The 20,121-nt window shown below is 42.7% G+C and overlaps 1 protein-coding gene and 1 non-coding gene across 4 annotated transcripts; both read left to right on the top strand.

The window, feature by feature from the left end:
- Positions 1-239: 239 nt before the first annotated feature.
- Positions 240-17,222, top strand: EIF4G2 (eukaryotic translation initiation factor 4 gamma 2). Of its 3 annotated transcripts, none has more exons than XM_037901427.2 (22): positions 240-389; positions 2,262-2,368; positions 2,638-2,703; positions 3,215-3,340; positions 4,152-4,254; positions 5,333-5,464; positions 5,561-5,627; positions 5,718-5,869; positions 6,257-6,367; positions 7,276-7,359; positions 7,470-7,568; positions 7,760-7,901; positions 8,003-8,163; positions 8,687-8,800; positions 9,684-9,809; positions 10,053-10,157; positions 10,244-10,459; positions 11,123-11,381; positions 14,626-14,830; positions 15,376-15,587; positions 15,910-16,031; positions 16,397-17,222. In XM_037901427.2, the coding sequence occupies exons 8-22, from the start codon at positions 5,786-5,788 to the stop codon at positions 16,460-16,462; spliced, it is 2,106 nt and encodes a 701-aa protein (XP_037757355.2). In that variant the 5' UTR covers positions 240-389; positions 2,262-2,368; positions 2,638-2,703; positions 3,215-3,340; positions 4,152-4,254; positions 5,333-5,464; positions 5,561-5,627; positions 5,718-5,785; the 3' UTR covers positions 16,463-17,222. The 3 variants fall into 3 exon arrangements, with proteins under 3 accessions (XP_037757355.2, XP_043405824.1, XP_043405823.1); XM_043549888.1 differs by lacking the exon at positions 240-389 and adding an exon at positions 502-602; XM_043549889.1 differs by lacking the exons at positions 240-389; positions 8,687-8,800 and adding an exon at positions 443-602.
- Positions 8,837-9,002, top strand: LOC114018839. Its single transcript, XR_003564052.1, has one exon. It is a non-coding gene; the product is annotated as a small nucleolar RNA SNORD97 (small nucleolar RNA).
- Positions 17,223-20,121: the final 2,899 nt, after the last annotated feature.

Below are 20,121 nucleotides of genomic sequence, written 5' to 3'. Positions count from 1 at the left end.
CCAAGCTTTCCTTGCTCGCTCCTCCCCCATCTTTGCTCTATCCCCGCCCCCTTCCTCTGCTGTGATTGGCGGGGGTGGGCGGAGTCTCCGGCGGCGATTGGCCGTTGGTGTGCTGAGGCGGGGGTAGGTTGCGCGCAGGGTAATAAAGTTAGTGGGGCTGTCTCAGTGCGCGTTAGAAGCGGTCGCGAGTTGGATCTCTATGGAGGTGGTTGACGGAAGCTTTTGGCTGCTCCTGCTTGGGTGACTCGGAGGCTCGTCCTGCGTCGCACGCTCTCCCCCCCCCCCACCCCAGTCCCCGGCTCCCTCTTTCCCCCTCCCTTCTCTCGTCTCCCCCCCCCCGCCCTTGGTAGCCGCCGGGATCCGGTGAAGCTGACGAGGTCCCAGGGAAGGTGAGGAAGCCGGTGCCGGCGGACAGCGTTGGGTGGGGGGGTACTGTTGTCTAAAATGGCCGCCGCTAAAATGGCCGCCATCTTCTTTTCGCTTCCCCCTCTTTCTCCACTACAAAATGGCGGCTCCGGCCGCCGGGACCGGCTTTTCCCTGACCGGTGAGCGAAGGGCAGAGACTCGCAGCCTGTCCGGCTAGGATGAGAAGCCGTGGGGAGGTACCGGCTGCGGCGCGGCCGGGCGGGGGGAGCCGGTTACCGGCTCTGCTCTTGGAAGGGCGCCTCAGCCCGCTCGCGGCGGCGGGGTAAAGGGGAGGCGGAGGACTGATTTCTCCGGGGAAGGCAGTGTGGCTCCCGCGTAACCCGGGAGAAGCTGCCTGCTCCCGCCTACACCGGGGTGTAGGATGAGGGGTCCTGATCTGCCCCGGGGAGGGGCGAGTCCTTGACCCCCGACCTGCCCGAGAGGGGGACGCGCCTTCGGGACCGTGGTCGCCCCCATAGGATCCCCTCCTTGGGGGCGGGCGGAGGAGCCCCTCGCTCCGCAGGACCTTCATTTCACACCCCCCCCCCCCCCCCGCCCTGTTTTGCGCTTCTCCACGCCCTTTCGGGTGCCTCCCTGCGCCGGCGAAGGGGGAAGCGCTTTGTCTGGGCGGCGAGGCCCTCGCGGGCTGCGCGTAGTCCTGGGTGGGGGAGGCCCGTCGCCCTGCAGAGGGCGGGCTGGGGCCTTCCTGCTTCCCTCGCTGAGAACAAAGAGCCGGCCGGGCCTGCTGCGCCTAGGAACGGGCGGCGCCCGGAGGCGGGGGGCAGGGGGGCGCTCGGGGCTCCGTGCGGCAGTGAGTGGGGAAGTGCCTGTGTCCTGCAGGGGCGTCGCTGCTGTCGCCTGCGTTTCCCGCAGCCCTTTTGTTCGGCTGCAGCCCCCTCTTGTTCCCTTCCCTTGCCCCCAGCCCTGAGCAGCCAGGGCAGGATTAGAAGGTGTATTGCTCACGCGGAAAGGATCCCTAAAGAGTAGGAGGTAGCGCTTACCTGCCAAACCTGCATAGGAGGGAGGGGGACTTCCTCAGGGGGAAACACCTTTCATGCGCTCATTCTCCAGTGACGAGAACTATGCTTGGCTCCATCATGCTTTATTTCAGTCACTTAATTTTTTAAAATGGCTGAGCCAGTAGAAAAGATTGTGGAAGGAAAATTTTGAAACACAGAACTGTTCAGGTGCTCGATCTTTTCTTTTCAGAGCAGACTACCTCCATGATGAGTACTGCTCTGATTTTTCTTTTAAAGGCCACCCACGTTTCCAGGCATGCTCAAACTACCTCCATCTTTGGATCTTAACCATTTGTGGGGTGAGGAGTTTAAAGCAGTTCTGTAGTTAAATGACTATTACATGGATTAGATATTCATGTGATTTTAAATAGGCCTGGATTAAACCCTTTATGATCTGGCACATCTGTTCACACTACGATTTTTAGGATGCATTCCTGTTAAATTTGATATTATTGGATGGCTGTTCCTGCCAAACTCAACAATAGTACAAATAAATCTTAATTTAAGTAACCTGTAAGAAAAAGGTGCCTCTCGGACAAGAATTGAGACCTTATTTTTGGCCACAAGAGAAATGATTATGGTCACATAATCGAGCTTTCTGAGAATGTTCCTACATTGCTTTATGTTGCTGATGTCATCAAGTGTTGCACATAAGTGAAGGAATAAACTGACTTTCAAGCTGTATTTAAGCTCTGGGGGAGTGCTTTTTAATAAAAGCCCTTGGTTAACACAAATCACATTATTTGAGTTTAATAGATGTCATCCTGCTGAAGAAAAGAACTCTGATATGAGCACAAGCGAATAATTGTAATATGATCTCTTGATTTATCGTTCTAGGTTTTTTTCCCCCCACCCTGTCAATTTATTATTCTTTTGAAGATTCTTCGTTGTCAAGCCGCCAAAGTGGAGAGTGCGATTGCAGAAGGGGGTGCTTCTCGTTTCAGGTAGGTTTTTTCCTCTCAATGACAGACTATTGTAAAATAACTCAAAAGCAAAATGTCTGGTAATATATACGTTGAACTGTCTCTCTGAGAATTTTAAGTTCGTTTCATATGCTAAGTGACAGATTAATTGTATCACTTTTAACTTCTGTTTGTGAAGGATGTATAGCTAAACTTTCAAATAAAATATACAAAAACCGTGTAGCTAGTCCTGAGCTAGAGAGAGTACTTTTGAAAAGCCTTGAATAAAGATATTTTCTTCTCTGAAACAGTGCTTCTTCAGGCGGAGGAGGTAGTAGGGGTGCACCTCAGCACTATCCCAAGACTGCCAGCAACAGGTATGTCATATTGCCATGGTGGTAAAAACATATACACCCATAAATAAGGAGTCTGCATGCATGCAGCAATTATTGATCTCAAACCTGTAGACTTTTCTAAGACACCATGTGATTATACTTTTTGTCAGTTTTTGTTAGCTTGCTAACAGATAACACTGACAAATCTTATTCCAGTTTTGTATACAAGAGAAAGACATTTAACTTTTTAGTTAGACTGGCCAACTGTAGGCAATTACTAACTTGTTAGTGCTAATATGATCAGATTTCATTTAACTGAAGTGAAGTAAAGGGGGTGTGGAGAGGAGTTGTTGGGGATCCTAGAGAATACCCAATCCTGCAAAAGTGGGTCTCCGTACTGTCCCCATAGGCTAAGGGCGCACCTGTTGCACAACCAGTTGCAGGTTCATATCCTAAATCTAAGGTGACATTCAATGCTTCTGCTGCTTGTGACAATATTTGAGCAAAATCGTTTTTTCTCAGTTTACTTATTTATATTTGTCAATAAATATAGCGAGTTCCTGGGGAAAACCCCAGGGCAAAACGCTCAGAAATGGATTCCTTCACGAAGCACTAGACGAGATGACGACTCCGCAAATGACAAAGAACGACATGATGCAATCTTCAGGAAAGTAAGAGGGTAAGTTGGTCTGTTGTTTTTAAGGTTAATATCAATTGGCAAAATGGAGTACTAAAAATTATCTTTCCCCCATATTGTCTTACCAACCTGTAGTATAAGTACTTTTATACCAGTAGTTTTCAACTTGTGGTCTTCAGACCCCAAGGGGTCTGCAGACTACATCCAAGATTTCCAGAGGGGTCCACGCTTTCGTTAAAAGTTATGGGGTTTTTTTTTGTTTTGTTGGTTTTGGGGGGGAGGGTCCACAAATGAAATGTCTTATATGGTTAAAATTGAAATACATAGTTCCTAATGGAAGGGTTAGAAGGAGGGGCAAATACATGTGCATAAACTTATGAGAGAGTATTCCTGAAGCTGGTTAGAAATTCCTGAGTAGCTGTCTTCTGTAAGGGATTGGTGGAGCAGGAGCAGTAGAAAATATGAATTGTCTGCCCTGCATCATGTAAAAAAAACTTTAAGGGGGGATTAAGACTGCTATATTCTCTTTGCTACTGAGTGTATTTTTCATGTGCCCTAAAAGCTACTCTAGTTGACAAACACACAAAGTAAATTCTGTATTTTCCACAGTATGCATCCGATGAAGTGAGCTGTAGCTCACGAAAGCTTATGCTCAAATAAATTCGTTAGTCTCTAAGGTGCCACAAGTACTCCTTTTTCTTTTTACAAAGTAAATTGCTCTTGTCAAAAGTGAAAACTGGAAGAAAACCAGGAGAACTCAAATCTTAACCCCAACTCACGTAGATTAAACTGTATGGACTATGTGAACGTTTTACAAACATAACTGATTCCTCTTAACTTTTTTTTCCTCTAGCATACTAAATAAACTTACTCCTGAAAAGTTTGACAAGCTATGCCTTGAGCTCCTCAATGTGGGTGTAGAGTCTAAGCTCATTCTAAAAGGGATCATACTGCTGGTAAGTCAGGTGTATTTTTAAGTGCTTATTAATTTAGTATTCAATAAGAATAAGTGATTGTACTAAAACTTAAGCTTTTGCTTAAAGGATGACTGATCTTGGTTAAAGTCTCAGAATTGTTCCTGTTATATAAAAGAGGGACAAATAGATGACGGAATATTGCCCAAAACTTAATTTTATTACATATTGGGGGTTACAACTGGAAGAGAAGCAACAGCCTAACTAACGAGCAATTTAATGTTTATGCATATATGAAAACAACCTTTCCTGGTAAAGATTTCTACAGTAGTACAGGATGTGAAGACTTCTTTTAATCTGAAGCAGGCTTTTATTAGCCACAAATGCTTCTGATATTTCTATAGGTGGTCTTGGGACTCTGTTACACTTGAGTGCCAAGTGATAGTGTAGCTTTTTTTGTTTTTTTTTTTTGTTTGTTTTTTTGTTTTTTTTTTGTTTGTTTTTTTTTTTGAAACATTGCTACTAGTAGTAGTTATACTGTGCAAAATAATTTGTACCGTACTACCCATCTTTGTGCTCTGTGTAAATTACTTCAGTATAGTCAGGTGAACTAAAATGGGGCTGGCAGGGACTTTGAGAGATAATCTAGTCCACAGACACACACCATGCTGTGACCCCCACCCCTCCCCCCGGTGCAGAGGCAGAACCAAATACACTCATTCACATGAAATAAAAGATGTGTGAGCTCAGGCACAACTACTGTCTAAATCCCATAGCAATGTTGTAAGGCTGTAATAGATTCTGAGGTGGTAGGAGGGGAGGGAGGAGGGTATTTTTTAACATTGGAATACCAGTGTGTTGAAGATTACACAAGATACTCAAGTTCTCTAAGGCTACAAGAGGTTAGGAAATACCAGGAGTCCATCTGGAACAATAGTCACATATAAGAGTGACTCTTGTAACTGTATGACTGGGTACTTTGCCCCCAAATAGACAGTTTTTAAAAGTCCCCTGTTAGTGTCCTATTGAAGATATTCACTACTTAATCCTGAAAGGGTATCTTAAAGTTTGAATTAAAATCTAATCAGTTACGGTACTAGAAACATACTATTTTCTTTAGATCGTAGACAAAGCCCTCGAAGAGCCGAAGTATAGCTCCCTGTATGCTCAACTATGTCTGCGGCTGGCAGAAGATGCACCCAACTTTGATGGCCCATCAGCAGAGTGTCATCCAGGACAGAAGCAAAGCACAGTGAGTGTCTTATTCCTCTCTCTCACTGAAAATCTAAACTTTTTGCTTGTGTGGTTAACTGCATTGGTCTGAAACCTAATTATATCTTGTTTGTAGACATTCAGACGCCTCCTAATTTCTAAACTTCAAGATGAATTTGAGAACCGCACCAGAAATGTTGATAGTAAGATTAAAGCTAGTCTATATTAAATCTAGAGTTTATATTTTATGTATATTTGTAGAGTATTGCTGACACACTTCTCTTTACGTCCAGTCTATGATAAGCGTGATGGTCCCCTCCTCCCGGAGGAGGAGGAACAGAGAGCTATTGCCAAGATCAAGATGCTGGGGAACATCAAATTCATTGGAGAACTTGGCAAGCTTGATCTTATTCATGAATCTATCCTTCATAAGTGCATCAAAACAGTAAGTGTCAGGACTTCCTAAATTTGTGTAACAGCTTGGTAAAATAGTTCTTTACAGCTAACATTCAAGTGCGAAATAGTCAATATTGCTTTAAGAAGTGTGTATGTAGGAAAATTTGAATAGTTAATGACCGTGCAAAATACTTTGGGGTGTGTTTTTTTCTTTTTTTCAAGAGGGGCAACTTTCAGTGCAGTATATAGCTTTATCGAACAGATAGAGTTCTCATCTTGGAGAATTCTCATAGGTTTTAATTTGGTCCAGGTATTTTGCAGAATCAGGCTCTATATAGAGAGAGGGGAGAGCATTCTGTATTTTGAATTAACCTCATAACTGTCTGCAGAAAGATCCCCCTCTTAATGGAAATAATCCCTCTTTTTAATGTTTTAGCTTTTGGAAAAGAAGAAGAGAGTCCAACTCAAGGATATGGGGGAGGATTTGGAGTGCCTCTGTCAGATAATGAGGACAGTGGGACCTAGACTAGACCATGCAAAAGCCAAGGTATGTCTTTCTTTCAAACTGGAGTACTAACACTGATTTTTAAAAAAAAAATTTTGGACCCAGGTGTAATATGTTGCAATCCACTTTGAATTAGTGTTTCAGACTGAATGCTACTATACCAAAACCTTTAAAAACTGGCTGGAAAGAACTAGATTTGGACTGTCTAAGTTCTTTATATTCAGGGAGTTCATCTACATTAATTGTGTTGCCTTTTCATCACTTCATAATTGGTGTGAACTCTGCACACTTAGCGCAGACTTGTCGTCTTTTTTTTTTTTTTCTCTCTCTCTCTAAACAGAATGCTGGAACCGTTGTGTTAAATCTGTGAAGGATTCATATTTTGATTGTATTTTTTTTATTTGAGATGGCTTTCTGGAGAGGGGGGAAAAAAGGCAGAAATAAGTTGCTTGTTCACAATTTTCACTCTAGAAAGTTGGGGAATTATGTATCTGAATGTTTTCTATCGGGGGGAGGGGGGGGAGATGATGTAGATCTGTATTCTAAGCACAAGCAACTAGTTACATGATGTTTCTTCTATATGTTTATGGCCTATAACTTTCCTACCCCATGTCTCTTAAGGTTGACTTGTCTTGTCTTCATAGGTATTTTTAGTAGCTGGTCATTGTCAGAATGTTTATAAAGCTAAGTAGTGTTGACTTTTGCCTCAGAGTGACTTGGGCAGAAGATAGTCTAGTGATTCAGCTACAGTCCAGTCCAAACCGTTCCCTTAAAGGAATGGAAACAGAAGGGGAGGACAACAGCTTGTTTGTCTTTATCATTTTTAGATCATTTGAACACTGCCACATTTAAAATGTAATTTGTAATACTGATCCTGAAAAGAGAGACTATTGAGGGGGAAACTGAAACTTTAAACAACTAAGCTAAACTTGGCCTCTTTCTCCTCGTAGTCCTTAATGGATCAGTACTTTGCCCGTATGCGCTCCTTGATGTTAAGTAAGGAATTGCCAGCAAGGATTCGTTTCCTGCTGCAGGTAAGAGTGCCAGTCACTTAACAGTTTGTCCTGTGAGGTTTCTTGCCCTCTTTGTCTCGTCTCGTCTCCTCTCTCCCCCCTCCCATTAAGTTTTTGCTTTTTTCATTTAGGATACTGTGGAGTTGAGAGAACACAACTGGGTTCCTCGCAAAGCTTTTCTTGACAATGGACCAAAGACTATCAATCAAATCCGTCAAGATGCAGTAAAAGTAAGTACTTCCATGTACATTTGCATCAAATGTAATGATGTATTATTGGTTATCTGTGGCATGTTTCCATGAAGACTCCTGGACTCTGACTAAACTCTTAATCCTAGAATCTGATTAGACTGCGAATACATATTCTGGACTTGCAGAACTATCTAGATGAATTGACTAAGATTCTAAATCTGTCTTTGAAGGATCTGGGAGTCTTTATTCCTGCTCCTATGGCTCAAGGGATGAGAAGCGACTTTTTTCTGGAGGGACCGTTTATGCCACCCAGGATGAAACTTGACAGGGACCCACTTGGAGGGCTTGCTGATATGTTTGGACAAATGCCAGGTAAACGGAAATCCGAAAGCTGCTGTGGCGGCAGCAGCATTCTCTTGAACGTCAGGTGTGTACATGACTGTCTATGTTCTCATTCACCTTCCTATATACAGGTAGTGGAATTGGTACTGGTCCAGGAGTTATTCAGGATAGATTTTCACCAACCATGGGACGTCATCGTTCAAATCAACTTTTCAATGGCCATGGGGGACACCTCATGCCTCCTGCTCAATCCCAGTTTGGAGATCTAGGCAAATCTTTTTTGAAAAATCAGGTAAGGAAGACTTTTGGTGGTTAGGTATATCTGAAACCTCTTAGTTTTGGAATCTCTTTAGATTGAGACAGATGTGCAGGCTTCCAGATGGATGATGGTCATCTGTGGTGTATAAGGTTCTTACAGCTGGTAGGAGAATAAGCACTTCTTGCACACTGCGTCGTTTCTCCCCCAGCTCCCCTCTCCATCCCCCCACCCCCACCCCCCAAAAAAAGAGAGAGACTGATGCAAGGGAGACTTCTTTCTTTATTGCCAGGGAAGGTGCACATTTAATGACTTCGAGTCAGAAGTGTGTAATGTGTCGATTTTTTTCTTTTAAATCCATGGCCCTGGTTTTAGGGATAGAATACACTACTTTTTTTTCCCCTCTTTCTTCCTTCCCTGGCAAATATTTTCTATTGAACTTCTAGTTCCTTTGGTACTACTACCATATTTTGTGCACCCCCGTCATCTGCACTTCTTTTCTCTCTATCTCTTTCTTTCTTTCTCTCTCTCTCTCTCCCTCTCTCTCCCTCTGAAATAGGGGCAAAGCCAGCTCTACCATAACCAGAATCAGGGACTGTTATCCCAGCAACAAGGACAGTCGAAGGATATGCCACCTCGGTTTTCTAAGAAAGGACAGCTTAATGCAGATGAGGTATATACCTACATTACTTGCAGCATTCTTAATATATTGCCCAATGATTATAGCAAGACGCGTTATTACGAGGACTAATGCTGGACCTCTGATTCTTATCTCCTCCTCTTTTCTTCTTTGTCCCTTCTCCACTTTCACTTTAACCCTCATTATCCTTGGGTGTCCAGCGTCCTGTGAGCAAGATTATGAGATATGAGGGCAATTTCTCAGGATTTTTCTTTCATAAAGCAAGGCCAGTACCTCTGGCCTTTCATATAAAGGAGCTCTTCATCTGGTCACAATACCGGCTCTCTTTAAAGGCCCGCTTTGGGGAGTGGTTGGCCATGATAAAATAACATTTCAGTCAATCTGAAAACTGATATGCATGTACAATAATACAAAGTTTACTCTGCATTTGACACAGTCACTGAGATGTCAACTTGCATATTTTTCCTTTAAATCTTGGCTTACCTAATAGCCATGCCTCTGTTTCCAAACCAGATCACTTTGGGTTTATATTGCAGTCCTCAAAATACCAAAGCAAGGCTGAAACTAGCAATATTGTGTCTTTGATATTGTAAATCAACAGCCAAGACTTAAATACACAGGCACCTTATATTAACACATCTTGTTTCAAATTGGGACTTTTATCCTTCTTTCATTCTGTTGTTGGGTGTTGAAGTACACACTTGGCCTATTCCTGATTAGTTTTACTAGTGTAAATTCTGAAATCCCATTGAATACACTAGTGTAAAACTGGCATGAGATCAAGATCAGGCCTACAAAAATAAATTTGTCCTGAATCACTATACTATATTAGCAGGGCTTGTGTGATATTCTGATTATTTAATGACTTGCCAAGGAACTTCAGCAGTTTGATGGGCTAGGATTTGTCGTCTTACAGATAAGCCTGAGACCTGCTCAATCTTTTCTAATGAATAAGAACCAAGTGCCAAAGCTTCAGCCCCAAATAACTATGATTCCTCCCAGTGCACAACCACCACGCACTCAGACACCACCTTTGGGACAGGTAAATATCCTAATTTGATAAGTAACTATTGTTTAGCTCTATATAAATATGTATGCAATTTAAGCGCTGACAACTAAAGTAGCTCTTGCACATGCATCAGGATAAATCACAATCGTATATAAAAAACAGTGAAATGAATACAGGCTTTTCTTCTGGCTGTACTTTCAGCAAAAGATTATTTGAATAAATGTAACCAAATACGTAATTTCTGAAACTACCCTAACTTTATCACTTATTTTCAAGCCTCCTCAGCTTGGTCTCAAAACAAATCCACCACTTATTCAAGAGAAGCCTGCAAAGATCAGTAAAAAGCCACCACCTTCTAAGGAAGAATTGCTTAAACTCACTGTAAGTTAATGTTGTACTCTGCTCCAAACAGGAGACACGGCTGCTGCAAGAAATCAGTGGAGCTCAGATATTCATTTCTATTTCAGGAAGCTGTTGTAACTGACTATCTGAACAATGGAAATGCAAATGATGCTATCAATGGTGTGAGAGAAATGAGGGCTCCAAAGCCCTTCCTACCTGAGATGTTGAGCAAAATTATAATTCAATCCCTAGACCGATCAGATGAAGATAAAGAGAAAGCAAGTGCTTTGATCAGCTTACTCAAACAGGAAGGAATAGCCACTAGTGACAACTTCATGCAGGTACTCTGTGTTGTAGCTTTGGAGTTCTTTTTGAGTTAAAGGTTCTGTTTCTGATGCTTAGCTTCAAAAAGGTAGTCTGCTTAAAAACTGTAAAAAACTGAATGCTGACTTTGTAAATCCCTCTCCCAACTGTTGTGGCTTTACAACTACATTCCTATTTCAAATGTGACAGTTTCAGTGACTGTTTCCAAGATCTACAAATGGAAATTGTGAAACTGACTAGATGGTTTTCAAGTTTCTTATTTGATAGAATTCTACTTCTTTTTTTCTGTAATATCCTATAGTACAGGGGTTCTCAAACTGGGGGTCATAATTCCTCATGTCGCAAGGTGTTTGCATGGGGATTGTGAGCTATCAGCTCTGCGGGGCAGACATTTCCCAGCCCCCATTAATTTAAGTCTTTCTCCTCCCCCCCCCCCCCTCGCCCGTATAAGGGGATCACACTCAGAGGTTTGCTGTGTGAAAGGGGTCACAATACAGAAAGTTTGAAAACAACTGCTATAGTAAATTATGGGTACTACTCCGAATAATAGACACAGTTTTCACTGGATGTATAGTTAGTGTCCTTTAGACAGAACAGACCTTGCGTGTAAGGTTCTTTCATCTTGTAGTTCCCTAGACTAATCATGTTGCTGACAACTTAATATTCTTCCCTCTTCCTAGGCATTCCTGAATGTATTGGACCAGTGTCCCAAACTGGAGGTAGACATCCCTTTGGTGAAATCCTACTTAGCACAGTTTGCAGCCCGTGCCATTATTTCAGAACTGGTGAGCATTTCAGAACTGGCTCAACCACTGGAGAGTGGCACCCATTTCCCCCTCTTCTTGCTTTGTCTTCAGCAGTTAGCTAAGTTACAAGACCGTGAATGGCTAACTGAACTCTTCCAACAAAGCAAAGTCAACATGCAGAAGATGTTGCCAGGTAAGCAATCAAAAATACTTGTGACATGATATTAATCATTTTATCTTGCAACTTCTGTAAAGTGCACTAGGGTGGAAAATGCCATGAAACGTTCTTGGGGAGGGGGATAAGGTATTTTAATAAATAACTTTGTCTGTCATATAGCAGAATTTCTTATATTGATCAGGTTTTTTCTACCCCAGTGATTTATTTGATGTCGTATCAATGCTATTCTTCAAGTTGTCTATATGGATGCCTGAGATGAGGATGTGTGCGTGCCATTGCATTCTTAATTGGAGTTTTTGTTTGGTTTTGTTGGCTAGTAGTGCCATCAAGTTCATAAGTGGGAGCTGACAGACATGCTATTTTGAAAGATCAGCCTTACCAGGGGCCTTCCCCAGGTAGACCTTTTTGCCATGCCTTCCAACTTAAAATGCCAGTTTTCTCAGAGCAGAGTGTGAAAGATACACAGTTGTGACTCCCTGGGAGATGGTCTTCTGGCACATTGGTCCCTTATGTGCCTTCCCTCCAATTTCACTGATCTATAAAGCCCTGCTCAAAGAGAAAGCCATGATCACTTTCATAACCACAGTGTGGCCAAGATGAATGTGGTTCCTGGCCCATCTGGTCTGCCTCTGTACCTTCTTGTAATGACTGATTTTCTGGCTCTGTAGTAGGGCTCCATAACCTGCCCCAGTTTATCATCCCAGCTTCTCAGGCCTAGAGCAGGAATGTTCTTCTGAAGTTCAGTTGGTTCTATGTGTGTGTAGATGCCAGGGGAGAATAGGTAGAAGATCTAGAAGTACTTCTGCTCTTGCAAGTCCTTTTAAATAGCAGGAAATCTATCTTCAGCTTTTGTACTAATCCTGAAATTGATGGGCTTGTTCCTGAGCTCTGTCAAGGTTCATTTATCTGCCATTACAGCTTTCCATCTGCCACTCAGAAAAACCCCTTATCTTTGCATATCCTGCAGCAAGATTCCTTAAGGGCTTCCTTAATCTGTTCCTTCCAGTGTAGGACCACAACTTACCCTGGAACTTCAGCTTAATGCTTAACACAGTAAAAGGATTTCCCTTCAAACGCAGGGCAACCTGCTGACTGCTTCATCCATTCTTCAACACTTCGTTCCTTGTGGCAGTCGCCTAAGCCAGAAGGGATGGGGAGCTGGAAGCCTTCATGGCTGACCCATCATATGCTGTGTTTTCTGGGCAAAAGTTACGTTACAGGCCTACCACACTTCTTCCGTGAAGTATCACTGGACTGCCACATCCATCAGGACATTCATCTGTCTTCCCTAGACAAGTGGAACTTAGATAAGGTTCAGAGACCAGTCTTCATACATTGGATATAAAATGGGCCCTGGATTTCTGTCCTTATCAAAGTAAGTCCTTCAAAGGGCTTTCCCTAGACTTTGCCCTTTGGAGGGGTCACTCAGTCTCCTCTCAGACTGAAGTGATTGTGGTGGTGCATTTTGCTTTCTGGGATGAACCCTCTCAAGTCGCTGCTTACTCCGTGAGGGCTCATCTAATTCCATTGCCCTCCTTAAGAAGGTGCCCATCAAGGACACTTGCAAGTCAGTCACCTGATCCTCCCTTAATACATTTTCATAGCATTATGCCTTATTCCATGCCTTCAGAGCGGACGCAGCCTTTGAAGCTGTTCTATACTTTGTATGGGATCCACCTCCTAAACACCCTCCTCCACATTAAGGAATTGCTTGGGACTTTTATGTAGTACACCCTGTGACAAGGCCGGGCCAGATGGCTATAGGAGAGTAATAGAAGGCAGATATATTAGCCCCAGGCTAAGTAGATCCCTTTCCTTGGGTAAGGTAACAGGGAATGTTCCAGAACAATCAGGAACCTTCTGGAGACTATTAAGACAGGCTGATTAGAACACCTGCAGCCAATCAAGAAGCTGCTAGAATCAATTAAGGCAGGCTAATCAGGGCACCTGGGTTTTAAAAAGGAGCTCACTTCAGTTTGTGGTGTGCATGTGAGGAGCTGGGAGCAAGAGGCGCTAGGAGCTGAGAGTGAGAACGCGGACTATAGGAGGACTGAGGTGTACAAGCATTATCAGACACCAGGAGGAAGGTCCTGTGGTGAGGATAAAGAAGGTGTTGGGAGGAGGCCATGGGGAAGTAGCCCAGGGAGTTGTAGCTGTCGCACAGCTGTTCGAGGAGGCACTCTAGACAGCTGCATTCCACAGGGCCCTGGGCTGGAACCCGGAGTAGAGGGCAGGCCTGGGTTCCCCCCAAATCCTCCCCAACTCCTGGTCAGACACAGGAGGAGTCGACCTGGACTGTTAATTCAGGAAAAACGGCCAAGCTGAGGGCTGCCGTGAAGCTCCAAGGCGAGCAAATCCGCCACTAAGCACAAGACCCACCAAGGTAGAGTGGGAGCTTTGTCACAACCCGTAGGGACAATAACTCCAAGGAGAGGTTACTTAACTTAGATCCATAGACTTTAAGGCCAGAAGGGACCATCATGATCCTGTAATCCAGTGGTTCTCAAACTTTTGAATTGGTGCCCCCTTTCACACAGCAAGACGCTGAGTGCAAGACACACCTCCCACCCTGAAAAAAACACACAACGCTATTATAAATGCTGGAGACAGTGTGGTTTGAGGGTGAAGGCTGACAGCTCATGACTCTTCTTTTTCTTTCTTTCTTCCTCCTCCTTCTCCACCCACACACACACTCACCTCAACCCCCAGTTTGAGAACCCGTCCTCTAATCTGCCTTGCACGTTACAGGCCACAGAACCTTGATCACCCACTCCTTTTTAATAGACCTGTAACATCTAGCTGTGTTACTGAAGTCCTCAAATCATGATTTTTAAAGACGTGAAGTTAGAGAATCCACAGTTTACACTAGTTTAAACCTACTCTTATAGTAATTGGCATTCTTCCTGATGTCTTGGCCCTATGTGTTTTTTGCCATTACCTCCCTTCCCATTTGCTTTGGAGTCTTACTGTGCTGTGAGGTTCTGAAGGAACTGGAGTGTCCTAGTTTGCTCCTCATACCAGAGCACAAGGAGGCATACAGTGCAGGTGCAGACCCATAGGCACTATTAGTAGAAAAATCTCCTAGTCTGTATGGGCATGTGTACATCCTTGCCTGGAGCACCCATCGTGGCAAAACATCATGAACTCAGTTACTGTGCAATTGTAAGTAACCTCTCCTTTTCAGCTAAGCTGGTTTGGTCCATCGTTTAACTTCAAAAGTTGTCTTAGTTATTCAGAATTTTCATTCAATTTGTCTTAGAAATTGATCAGAATAAGGATCGTATGCTGGAGATCTTGGAAGGGAAAGGACTGAGTTTCTTGTTCCCACTTCTGAAACTGGAGAAGGAACTGTTGAAGCAAATAAAGTTGGATCCATCCCCTCAAGCCATCTATAAATGGATTAAAGACAACATTTCACCCAAACTTCATGTAGATAAGGGATTTGTGAATATTTTGATGACCAGGTGAGCTGATAGGTTTGCTCTGAATTAATCAGTCATACTTGTTAGTAGTCCAAACATGGACTTGTGCTCACTAATGTCTTATGAAGTATCCACATAGCAGGAATAAAGTGTACCCTGCAGAAGGAGGATATAGAGACAAGATCTTACACAAGTAGGGGGTTCATAATGACTTGTTTTTAATGCTGTTTAAAGCACTACGGCAGAAGGAAAGAATGCTCTAAAGAGCAAATCCTGACCTTGTCCTCAAATCCTTCAGTGCCCTAACAGCAGAGTCCAAGGAAATAGATTAGGATTCCTTGCATCTGAAGATGAATAGGCCCACAAATAACTTGTCTGTCTACTCATTGAGTACTTTCCCAGATAGGACCTTGTTGGTCTTTGGGTTTAATGTGGTGAGTTTTAAGCAGTTGAAAGTGGAAAATATTGATAGTGAATTTAACTAACTGACAGAAGTGCTTGTTTGTACAGCTACTTCGACGATGTGAAAGTAATTCACTAGTCTTCTATGAAAACATTTTGAAATTATATCTAACTTTTATTTCCAGTTTCTTGCAGTATATTTCAAGTGAAGTAAGCCCGCCTAATGACGAACCAGATTCTTCGTCTGCTCCTTCTAAAGAGCAGTTAGAACAGGAAAAACAACTGCTTCTTTCCTTCAAGCCAGTAATGCAGAAGTTTCTTCATGACCATGTTGATCTACAAGTGAGTGCTCTGTATGCACTTCAGGTGCACTGCTACAACAACAACTTTCCAAAAGGTATGGATAATGTATTTACGTATTTCCCTCTCATACAGTAACAAATTGGCAAAGTATGAATCCAGTGCCATCCATGTTATGAAGTGTTTAGTAAACCTGTCTGTCAAAGGGCAGTCTATAATAATTGCAGCCTCTGCTACTTTTATAACTAGGATGTGCTTAAAGTTTACCACCTGGGTGCAACAGTATACTTACCTAAATGAAACTTCATTTAATGTGCAATTGTCAGCCTTGTGTAGAGCTTTCTACAGCTGGGGAAACGGCTTCTGAGGAAAGCAATATGCCTAATATTGAATTGGTTTACCTGGCCTGTTTTTTATAGGCATGTTACTGCGCTTTTTTGTTCATTTCTACGACATGGAAATTATTGAAGAGGAAGCCTTTTTGGCATGGAAAGAGGATATTACTCAAGAGTTTCCAGGGAAGGGCAAAGCTTTATTCCAGGTAAAACTGTATAATGGAGCAGAAATCGTAAAACTCTTTTTTCAGTATATATCTGCCTACTTCCATTGTGCTGATGAGTTCAGGGAAGCCGATTGTAAAAATATTAAGTACTTAGCTTAATTTAGAAATGCTCTTATGTGGCATTTATTTGGGCTGGGGAAAGGAATCTGAGGCAGGATAAAGGAGCACTGCCCCACTACTCCACACAGTAAAGGGACAAAGGTCCATGACATGTATGCTAGCCAAAAGAAATGCTTTCTATGCTAGTATTTTAGGGGAAAGCCACCTGAATGAGACGTAGAAATTTGTGTGCGCGCGCACAGTCTGCTCATTCTGCTTCTGAAATTGCATTGATATGATTGCAGGTAAACCAGTGGCTAACCTGGCTGGAAACTGCTGAAGAAGAAGAATCTGAAGAAGAAGCTGACTAAAGAACCAGCCAAAGCCTTAAATTTGTGCAAACACTGTTGCTATGATGTAACTGCATTTGACCTAACCACTGCGAAAATTCATTCCGCTGTAATGTTTCACAATATTTAAAGCAGAAGCGTGTCAATAGGATATTCTTCTGCATAAGGTTTTTGTAGTATGTCTTAATCATAGTCTACCATAAAATATTTTAGAGTATCTTTAATGTTTAGATAACAGTGTATTAGCAGCATGCAATAATTACATCATAAGTTCTCAAGCAGAAGCAGTCTATTGCAAGGGTTTTCTTTGCTGCCAGTTATTATAGGCTGTTAAGTTAGAAAACTGAATAGCAACACTGAATACTGTAGAAATGCACTTTGCTCAGTGTAATACTTGAGTCGTTGCAATATTTGATTATCCATTTGGTTGTTACAGAGAATCCTTAACTGTAATCGATGGTTGTTGCCGTAATAGTATATTGCCTGTAATTCTACCTCTAGTAATGGGCTTTATGTGCTAGATTTTAATATCCTTGAGCCTGGGCAAGTGCACAAGTCTTTTTAAAAGAAACATGGTTTACTTGCACAAAAACTGATCAGTTTGGAAAGGTGGTTAAATGCCCTTGGAAGTGGTTTTTGTGGGTGTGAAACATAAAATAGTGAGAAATTGAATTGGTCCCTCTTATTATAGTATTGAAATTAAGTCTACTTAATTTATCAAGACATGTTCATGCCCTGATTTTATATACTTGTATCTATCAATAAACATTGTGATACTTGACTTGTTTCTGAATGTCTCCCGGTAGAAGAGCTTTGACTGTGAAAGGTTAATTGGATTCCTTAAAAACATTTCATCCAAATGGAGTGAAGTTAAAGTATAGAGGTGGTAATATACTGATGAGGTAGAGCTGAGGCCTTGCTAAATGAGGGAAGGTGCTCTATTAGAAGTTAAATTTGTGAGTTTAAATCAACTTTTTTTTTAACAGTGTCTACAAGGGAGTTTGAGTGGCTGTCTAAACATTATTCCCAATTGATTTAAGTTAAACTGCAAAATGTCACCATTACATCATGTCTACTGATGGGTTAGGGCCAGTTTAACTTTCAGATTGCACTGGTTTTTACTAAGTGTTAATTTCATAATATGTAGACACTGTTAAGTGGATTTTTTTTAAAGATGAGATACAAGGGAGTGGGGGAGTGAAGAAATTCTAATCACAGAGCAAGTTTTATTAATTCCTGAGATCTGGGTGACTGCATTTTGTAGTGGTGTGGTTGCTTGTACCTTCCTGTGAAGTATCTCATACTGGCTACACATGAGGACTAGATGAACCACCTCCCTGATCCAGCATGACAATGGTGTGTTCCACAAGCAATTTAAAACTTAGGATTTCCTCACCTGAAGGACAAGCTATTGCCTTCTACTAGAACAGAGAAATAGTATTGATAAGCTTGCAAACACACTTTATATAACTCTTTTAATGAAACATTGATGAAAGGAGAACTTTATATAAGCACTAAATTGCTACATTTCTGGTAGATGAGAGCTTAAGGAAAGCAAGATATAACGGACTAAAAGTGTTCAGGACTGCTGTCTAAATGTCACTTCTACTGAGTTAGGTTGCTCAGACATAGCTCATCCCATGAGTAGGTGTATTTTTAGGTTGGTACACAGGGTGCAGTTCTCACAAGGGTTAGAAGCATGCTCAGTGTATCATTTTAAATTGGGGGTGGAGGGTGGCTGGCTTCAAGTAGTGCAGCATAGTCTGCAAGCTGGTATTGAAAATATAGCTCTTGCCAGAGTATGTGTGTTAAACATCCCTTGGGAGGAGTTTCACCATACATAAATCCTTAATTCTTTTTACTTTTGTCTAGCAACTAAAGCAACACAATGTAGGTTAGATACAGGGCAAGTGGAGGTGCCAGGACACATTGTAGTATGGATAATGAGCAGTACATAGGGATAACATTTTAGCCTGTGTAAAGCTTAATCCGTAAAATCTATATGCCTTTATTGATGCCTTCTCCAAATATAGATATTTACTCCCCATTCTAGCAGTCAGAGCAGAAAGTGAGCAAAATAAACTGTAGTTTCCTCTTCTCAGACTATTCAATTGGCTACAACCTTGAGCTGCTTAATGATATTAAACTCACTGCAGGCTCAAAATCTATTGTTCTCAACAGTTGCACATCTCATTGCCAGTTTGTCCTGAGTGAAATGTATATGATCTGCTTTACCAGTATTTGTTTTAATGGTGAAAGTGCACTTACAGACAGAATCGACTTATACTTCAGTCAGGTTTACTATAAGCTTGCTGTTCTGAGGGTATGTGTACGCTATGAAATTAGGTCAAATTTATAGAAGTTGGTTTTGTAGAAAGCGTTTTTATACAGACTATTTTGTGTGTCCCCACACAAATGCTCTTAAGTGCATGTAGTCGGTGGAGTGTGTCCACAGTGCCAAGGCAACTGTCGACTTACGGAGTGTTGCACTGTGGGTAGCTGTTCTGCAGTCTCTGCTGCCCATTTGAATTCTGGGTAGAAATCCCAGTACCTGATGGGACTAAAACATTGTTGCGGGTGGTTCTGGGTACATATCGTCAGGACCCTCTTTCCTCCCTCCTGTGAAAGCAAGGGCAGATAATTGTTTTGTGCCTTTTTTCTTAAGTTACCTATGCAGACGCCATACCACGGCAAGCATGGAGCCCGCTCAGCTCACCATCACCGTATGTCTGCTGGGTGCTGGCAGACGTGGTACTGCATTGCTACACAGCAGCAATTTATTGCCTTTTGGCAGTAGACAGTGCAGTATGACTGGTAGCCATCATCAACGTAGTCCTGGGTGCTCTTTTAACCGACCTCGATGAGGTCAGGGGTGCCTGGGCAAACATGGGAGTGACTCAGCCAGGTCATTTCTCTTTTAAGTTTCATCTCAAGGCGATTGAGTCCTACTGGCAGTGCACTGTCTTTTAATCTGCAGCCAGCAGAAGATGATGGCCAGCGGTCATACTGCACCGTCTTCTGCCGAGCACCCAGGAGATGACGATGGCTAGCGGTCGTACTGCACGGTCTGCTGCCAGCAAAATGTATGAAGATAGATGAAGTAGCTCAAAACAAGAAATAGACCAGATTTGTTCTGTATTCATTTTCTCCTTCCTCCATCTGTGAAATCAATGGCCTGCTAAACCCAGTTTTGAGTTCTATCCTTGAGGGGGCCATTCTGTTTCTCGCAAAGCCACTCCCTTTGTTGATTTTAATTCCCTGTAAGCCATGTCGTCAGTTGCCCCTCCCTCTGTCAGGGCAACGGCAGACAATCGTACTGCGCCTTTTTTTTTATGTAGACGCCATACCACGGCAAGCATGGAGCCTGCTCAGATCACTTTGGCAATTAGGAGCACATTAAACACCACATGCATTATTCAGCAGTATATGCAGCACCAGAACCTGGCAAAGCGATACCGGGCGAGTAGGCAACGTCAGTGCAGTGATGAGTGTGATGAGGACATGGACACAGACTTCTCTCAAAGCATGGGCCCTGGCACTGTGGGGATCCTGGTGCTAATGGGTCAGGTTCATGCGGTGGAACGCTGATTCTGGGCTCGGGAAACAAGCACAGACTGGTGGGACGGCATAGTGTTGCACGTCTGGGACGATTCCCAGTGGCTGTGAAACTTTGGCATGCA

The sequence above is a fragment of the Chelonia mydas genome, chromosome 6 (genome assembly GCF_015237465.2).
Source record: "Chelonia mydas isolate rCheMyd1 chromosome 6, rCheMyd1.pri.v2, whole genome shotgun sequence".
In the NCBI taxonomy this organism is placed as follows: Eukaryota; Metazoa; Chordata; order Testudines; family Cheloniidae; genus Chelonia; species Chelonia mydas.
The sequence above is the reverse complement of the archived record's forward strand: the minus strand, read 5'-3'. Positions and strand labels throughout refer to the sequence as shown.

What these genes read in the sequence shown, in the direction of transcription:
- EIF4G2 (XM_043549888.1), top strand. An exon ending in TATGTTTGGACAAATGCCAG is followed by an intron (nt 7,902 to 8,002) that starts GTAAACGGAAAT and finishes TCCTATATACAG; the next exon opens with GTAGTGGAATTGGTACTGGT. An exon ending in CAACAACAACTTTCCAAAAG is followed by an intron (nt 15,588 to 15,909) that starts GTATGGATAATG and finishes TGTTTTTTATAG; the next exon opens with GCATGTTACTGCGCTTTTTT.